We start from the raw sequence: 7,981 nt of genomic DNA, 5'->3' as shown, positions 1-7,981 counted from the left end.
ACTACATTATTATAATTCATTACTATAAGATATTTTTACCCAGTAGTATCTTTTGTATAGTTATGATGACCGGTGCTATTTTGTTTGTAAAGCTATTTTTACCAAAAGCTGCATTTTTTCTAGTTTTATTGACCGAGTGCTTCGTTTGTCTAGTTTTTTGTTCACGCAGTGCCCCTGTCGCGTCAAGTTGATCCGATACGACGAGTGACGTCATATCAGTTATCATGATAGGATCAGGAACAACATTCTAAAACTACGCCTAAACTTATTATAGGATAGAAGATTCTATAAAAGGGGGATATTCCCTCACGCTGACAGAACATTGGCTACAGTCGGTGAGACAAAGCCTGGCGATGAGTGGAGTAATGCAGGCAGAAATCAATTAACTACCTTGTTAATTAATAACTAACGCACTGTTACCTATGGTCCAGTTCTGTTAACGCCAAATAATTTCTTAAGTACTGAATGGACTTGTTTGTCGTTCATGTTTACACTATCATACTATCCACTACTATTTTCCATAACTAATCCCTAGATATTAGCATAACCAAACTTTATTTGAATGGGGTGATGATGAACATTTGATCTACATGCATGTACTGTATGTACAGTCCATTGCATGTATCTAATGCTCATCATCAGTGCCATCATTTGTACCCCATCTTTGTTGCTACATCATTATATTCAGTAAATACACTCTGTTTTTTCCATTACATCATACATTATTCATGTTGAATAATGATATATTGTGGACTCGCAAGAGTTCATCAGTCATTCAATAAATGACCTTTTAACAACAATATAATATTTTGTTGTCTTTAATTTGCGAGTCATCTTTTTATAACAAACAAGCTTCAGTCTCTGAACATGATCCAGGCTTACACAAATATAATTTATTTCATGGAAATAAATACATTTGTGTAAGATGGGTTTTTCCCCCTTTGTTACTTTTAACATTTTAATTGTTCTGATACTATTGTGTGTATCTATATGCATGGTTAATTAATATGAGGCTGGCTCTAGATTAGGTGATTAGAGGTTATTATTTTCAGTCCCTGGTCATCTCCCAGTTACTGACCAGCTGTGGCTATTTTGGCTATCACGTGTTTTGGACATGCATGCCTTATCCCTTAGGGAGTCATCACGCGTGATCAATGCATGGGGGTCAGCATGACCCTTGTCGTGTTAGCCCCGACTGACCAATCATATAGGGCGTGTATTCTGTGGACCAATCCACGTTGCTCACTGCCCAGCGGAGAGTCTGGCCACGCATCGCCATCTTACATTAGTCATATAATTCCGTGCGTCTCCACGTGTTTTTCAGCCATTCATATGCTGTGGACATTTGTGTTTATAAAACCCACCCTTTTTTATCCCACCCTTTATGTTTATTCTAGAGCCAGACCTGCCATCATTTGTACCCCATCTTTGTTGCTACATCATTATATTCAGTAAATACACTCTGTTTTTTCCATTACATCAAACATTATTCATGTTGAATAATGATATATTGTGGACTCGCAAGAGTTCATCAGTCATTCAATAAATGACCTTTTAACATCAATATAATATTTTGTTGTCTTTAATTTGCGAGTCATCTTTTTACAACAAACAAGCTTCAGTCTCTGAACATGATCCAGGCTTACACAAATAGCGGCTTGTCCGTGAAGATGTTTGAGAGGTTGTCTTTATGATATAGCCACATTTAAATATTGCCCATCCTGATAGGGAGCGTTGTGCTCAAATTGTATTCAAAACAAAGTCAAAATTGCGGGCTATATTCGTCCAGATCGGTATCGTAGATAGCTGTGTCTTTGAGTTATTTCGTACCCGACATGTAATGATTACAACATCATCTGAAGGGATACAACCATGATATAGAACATGAGACTTATACCCGATATGGTAAGTAACCATGATATCTGCAATCCAGTTTTAATATAGCTCCGTACTCCGGATAAGGATATGAAAAAGAAACTTTTATTTTTTTCATAAAATGATAAACCCGGATCTCAAAGGCAACGCTTGTTTCTTCATTCGACCAGTTGGTGTTATTTTGAGATAAGGTGGGGTCTTCTCTTCTCCTTGTAGAGCTGACGATTGACTTACTGAATAACGCATTAGAGTCCCGCCCCACGAAAGCTACACAATGAAACTACAGTACCTGTAATGTGACTTGTCCAAGGACACACAGGACGATTCACGATCTCAACTTCCCGAGAACACAGCCAAGTAAAAACCGAGCATTTTGTTTATCTTCTCTTCGTCTGAGCTTGATTAGTACTATTTCGGTATAGCGACCCGTCAAAGTTAATGTTTAAGCATGAAACAGTAAAAGAACACCTCTTTCCATTTAAACATACATGTACACAAATGTCGACTACATGTCACGCAGCTGTCAAATGTCCATGTAATTTGTAACCGTAAACTAGCTTTAATTATCTATCAAATCTCCCTTACAGTAGATATCTAACCCAAGCAAATAGCATGTGTATGTCGAATGTCGCTGCGATTTCCAACATAGAAATAAATTAAGTTAGTATATTTGTCAATAAACACAAGTATTTATTCCAGTGAATAGATAGAGGTTCTGTTATTGATAATGACAGATACTTTTATATGATAATGAACATGCGACCTGTGTTCTAGAACGTCGATTCTCAATAATGCTTTATGTAAATAACATACAATATTTTGAAACAAGTGTGGATCAAACGTAAACTACACATGCAGAGACGCAATTTACAGAGACGAATGAATAGAAAATGTCGCTATTCAAGTGTATGCGCATTAGCTAACCAAAGAAAAGAGTCTATTTGGTGTATCTGCCAATTGACGTGAATGGCTGGCATACCCGGTAGTAAAATACAACAAGTCATCCGGGGATTGTACAGTCACTAGTAGATCTGCCATTTTACTCGAACCATTGTCGGTGTTGCCATGATATTTGGTGAATGATTCCAACGTGTCAATTATTGTGCGTTTCGACTATTCGTGACAGGGCCCGGAGTGTTATCCAAGGAATAGGATTTGTTTATAATGATAAATCAGACAGTTTAGACTAATCAGTGTAACAATATCAATTGTTCATTCTGGACATATTCTTGTATGTCGCTAGGTGATTTATATGGATTATTGTCGAAACAAAACAGACACAATTAATCTCATATTTGGATATTTAGCATAGGACACTGTATTGGTCTACTATAAGATCATGTCTAAATTTGGTGGCAAGAGTATAAGAGATACATTTTACAAAGATAAAGAGAGGGATAAGTTTGGAAAATCGGGACGATATGACAATGATGACTGGTCAGAGGGAGATGCTATGGACGATGGTATTGGGGTATCACGAGCTCATAATGAGTACCAACCTATACGCCAGTCTCGTAGATTTGGGACCAATGACGATGAAGACGATTTCGGCTTCGAGTGGGTAAAGGACAACGACATAGGACAATCAAAAGCAAACGATGATATATCAAAGTCAAGAATTGGAGGCAACCTTCGGGAAACACGTACAGTATATACTGGCTCGCAGAGCGACAACCCATACGGTATTTCGTCACCATATGCTAAAACAATTTCAGCGACACGTGAAACAGGGAAAAGTGAATATGGTCGCACGCAAGACGATCGAACAGTAAAACGTGAACTGTCAACGATCGCAGAATCAGGAATATACGACGGAGTTGATGGAAGGTTTAGTCTGGCTGATATTGGAGCAAGTCGTGTTGGTGAAAAATCGTCATTTGGTGTCAGTATGAACTACGGTAGGAGCAGACGTGACGACGATTACTATAAATATGGATCAATGGATTCCATGAGAAGTGCTGAAAGTATTACTCTGGATCCTAATACCTGGAGAGGAAAAGTTCTGTCGTTTGATAAGAATGATTTCTTCTCGAATGCGCTGACCAGGGTAAGGACCTTGTAGTTAAATTCTACCAAATACGTGAGTGTATCGTGTGTGACACATGGTGTTTTTACCATGCGATGTTAAATGATACAATATATATGTTACTATTATTGGTGGTGGTAATCTTATACTAATTAATAACTACTGACTTAATTCGGGTACGTATCGAGATAATGTAGACATTATACCCACCCGGAAATGACATGACTGATCACTGTACGCTGTTACGATGGTAGATCGATAGATTTGAAACCAGCAGCAGAACGGAATACAAACACTTATTGTGATCCTACATTAAATCCACGTAGATTGGTCGTTTTATTAGAGCATAGCATGGCCTGTAGGTATACAAAAATACTTAATTGATATTATTTAACAGCAGCAAATTCGAAATATAGCTTAATACCATAAAGTCAATAGAAATAGTTAATTTATATCATTTAACGTATGTACTAATATATATCATAATTGATAAAACTTTACTCGGCATAAAGCGCTGTAATAAATAAATATCACACAGGTATCGTCCTGTATATTACGTATCCTACAGTAATTGACGGTTGCATGGTACCCGGTATGTGGCACGGTATTCTTGGAAAGGCTATACAGAATCCTGAAGGAAAAAACATTGTGTGTGTGTAGTTTCAATGGCTGTGAGCAATGCATTATTAATTACATAAACCGGAAGACTGACACGCTTGTATTGGCTCAGTAGGTCTTCCTGGTGACAGTACATATATTGTTTGGTATACGCTGAATAATTATCAGACACTCCACCTAATAGGTTTAGTACTTCAGACCAGTTATATCCTGATACAATGATATTCGTTTTTTCTCCCTATTTCGTTTAACGCTCAAATGCATTTTAATGGCTCTTGTCCTTTGACAATTATAATTAACTCTATAAAGTTGATTTACACCAAAATATCACTATATAAACACTGTTTGCTTATTATAAGGGTTTTTATTTTCTCCAATGATTATGCATACGTTGACGTTATTTCATTGTATTTCAGTCTCGGTGATTACTAAGTGCTACATATGTATATATAACTTTAGAGGCAGAACATAGAAATGTATAAGTTGTATTGTATTCCTTAAGTCATTGGACTATTGTTCTATTGTTGTTTATTGTCATTATTGATGATGAACATTATGTGACAATTGTTTAACATGTATTCCTGATGTTACTCTACTATGCTATAGTATTTGTTTTCCAAACTGTGTATGCTGCCTTGCATGATTATTTTACAAGAAGATGTACCCGCAAATCATAATAATCTAAGGATGTAAGCAGAGCTTTAATATATATAATTTAAGGTGACGTCCAAAATGTAGAGGTATTATCAAGAAATTCAGAAATGATCAAAAGTCCTGTAAGTACAATCCAGATTCATACTACATGAATGAGAGATCGCCAGATAATGAAAGAAATAACATTTGATTGTTATTATCGATTTTCATTTACTTAGATTATGTGGCATGGAATTGTCGTCATCAAAAACCTAACGCCTTTAATATAATATGCTATAACTGAGAATGGAGGTTCATTTAATTTAAAAAATGGGCTACCGTGCAGACAGTTCAGATGGTCAAAAAATAAAATACAACAACTAGAATACTACGTTATATTATGATACTTTATCGTATATATAATCATTGACTTATCATATCTTAACTATGCGTTATTGTAGTATTTTCCATATATGTTTCATTAAAAAAACTTCGTTCTGAAATATAAAGATTCAGAATTTGATCAAAATGACTTATTTTTGATTATGTTAAGCCATCAGATTTAATTTTAGGTGACTTTGGGTAAAAAACAATCAATATAAAAACTTCAGATATAAATTGATGTAATACAAGTGTTTCAGACAAAAAAAGTTGATGGAATTAAAATGATATCAGAAATATTTCGAATAAAAAAGTTTCTGGAATAGTTTGATACAATACAAAAAAATCTAATATAGCCAATTCATGCAAAATAATATTCACATGACCACATGGTGTCTGACTGTGATTAGATAAAACAGGTGTATTGGTAACACACATTCAGTACATCTAACGTCATACTATCTTTCGTCGCCTCTAACTATCCTAACACCAACGCACAAGCATGTATAATATACGTATTAGTGACTGATTTGCATGTAATATTATTACATGTGAACTACTCGTTGAACACTGTAACGCATAATTTTAAAGTTTAGATTAGGGGTACCAGGTATTCCTTTTCGTGTTACAGTGTATGTGAGTTGATTGTTGCGAATTCAAATGCTGTGTCTTTAAACACATACCGTATTTGTTTATACTGCTTGTTAGCTTTATAACAAAGATTATACCGTCTAATATACTCAAGGATACGATATTAAATGCATATTAGGAATGTTTAATACAGGTATTTGAACATGAAGATAATTAACGTAATGGTATTGTCGTGTTATAGCCAGACTAGTAGATAATTAGAAAGGTGTTGATATGTTAACATTCTAATAAACGAATGACTGGGCTATATCCAAGGGTACACAATGAACGCCGACTCTAATAATACACAAACGTAGAGCGCTTTACTTCCTGGTCCGCTTGTATTGGCTAATACCAACAATGGTAGTCAAGAGCGTAACGACCATCTTTACAAGTAAGCATAAAAAGATTATGTCCTGTGTCCTGTGAATTACATATACAGGTGATAATGGATTAAAACCGCTTAAAATGTAGTGAACATTTTATAATTATCCAAATCTATTAAACTTTAAAAGGTCATATATTGTTGATAGAGTCTCGCGTGTTCAAACCAATAACTAATACCTGTACAGTAAAAACTATATCGTGTATACTGTATTGGTATGGTTGTACTGTACTCTGGCATATTATAAGATTTTTAATCATAAACATTTGACGTATCTCAAAATTATAAATTATAAGTGTATTAAAGAATATGTCTTATAATAAACGACCCCTCGTCCTCTCGTTATTTCAGAGCTTTACAGTCCATATATCAGAAAATATGAACATATCGCTGCCAAAAAACAGACTTCACTATACAGCTCATAGAATTAAAACAGTGTGCAGTGTATTGTTTGGTGAGCCTTTGTATTAACGTTGTAGAGCTGCATTCATGTAAACAATCAATCTTTACATAAAGCTTTAATGATGTTTTCAAGTGATTTAAATATAGCATTCGTCCATAGAGATATGTTTTATTGTTGTCGGTTATTTCAAGATATGTTATGCAATAAGGCATACAGGTTAAATAAGTTATGGTTAATCAATAAGACCATTTTATTTGTGTGTAAGAATTCTACCCGATGATTCAATAACATGTATGATCCTGAAGAATCATGGCCTTACTAAAAAAAAAAAAGAGCATTTTCCTCTCAAATACCGGGAAGGTGGGGGGGGGGGGGGTGTAATTGTTTTTCTATAGCAAGTTTGCTCTTTACTACATTAAGCCTCTTTTTTAAATATACACTAATAACAATTTGTTTTTGTAGACTAGGAATTATTTCTGCATACAAAAAAAATGGCAACCTATGTTTGCTAAATAATTCGAGCGTTTCGTTTTAAGCGCTGTTAATCTTGATTTTCTGTCGCTTATGTTATCACTCTCTTAGAGAATATGCAAATTGTGGTATTTAAGTCGATAACTGATTAGCTTCTGGATATTTATACACTGATGTAATATCTACAAAATTGTAAGGTTGTAAGGAAGTGTGTTTACTGTGTTTTGATATTGTTTCTGATAATCTGTAATCAATTTTTGATCGGTAAAATCGTGATATTATGATGGTGTATAGATCATTATATTTATAAGAGTTAAATATGGAAGTAGGCCAGTTTCATAGGCAAAGAACTATAATTTGTTGAAATATCGATTGTTTAAAGGAACAAGGACGTATCTCCAACACGGAGTGCTTAGAAGTAAAGGGCCGTATCTCAAATTTATCAATTTTTAGATTTTAATAAATAATATACTGAAACGAAAAAGAAACGCAACTTCAAATTGTAGGTTTAATAAAATAATACTTGTGAGCATTATGTTTAAATTTCATATGTAATAGT

At 34.6% G+C, this 7,981-nt stretch overlaps 1 protein-coding gene across 1 annotated transcript in view; it reads left to right on the top strand.

The window, feature by feature from the left end:
• The first annotated feature begins 2,926 nt into the window (after positions 1 to 2,926).
• LOC117341946 (mucin-3A-like) overlaps positions 2,927 to 7,981 on the top strand; it is a 58,363-nt gene continuing 53,308 nt past the window's right edge. Inside the window, exon 1 of the mRNA XM_033903829.1 lies at positions 2,927 to 3,922. Within this exon, the coding sequence (XP_033759720.1) occupies positions 3,215 to 3,922 (708 nt within the window). The 5' untranslated portion in view covers positions 2,927 to 3,214. The remainder of the gene's footprint in view (positions 3,923 to 7,981) is intronic.

The sequence above is a fragment of the Pecten maximus genome, chromosome 14 (assembly GCF_902652985.1).
Source record: "Pecten maximus chromosome 14, xPecMax1.1, whole genome shotgun sequence".
Classification (NCBI taxonomy): domain Eukaryota; kingdom Metazoa; phylum Mollusca; class Bivalvia; order Pectinida; family Pectinidae; genus Pecten; species Pecten maximus.
Note: the sequence above shows the minus strand (reverse complement) of the source record. Positions and strands in the feature narration are given on the sequence as shown.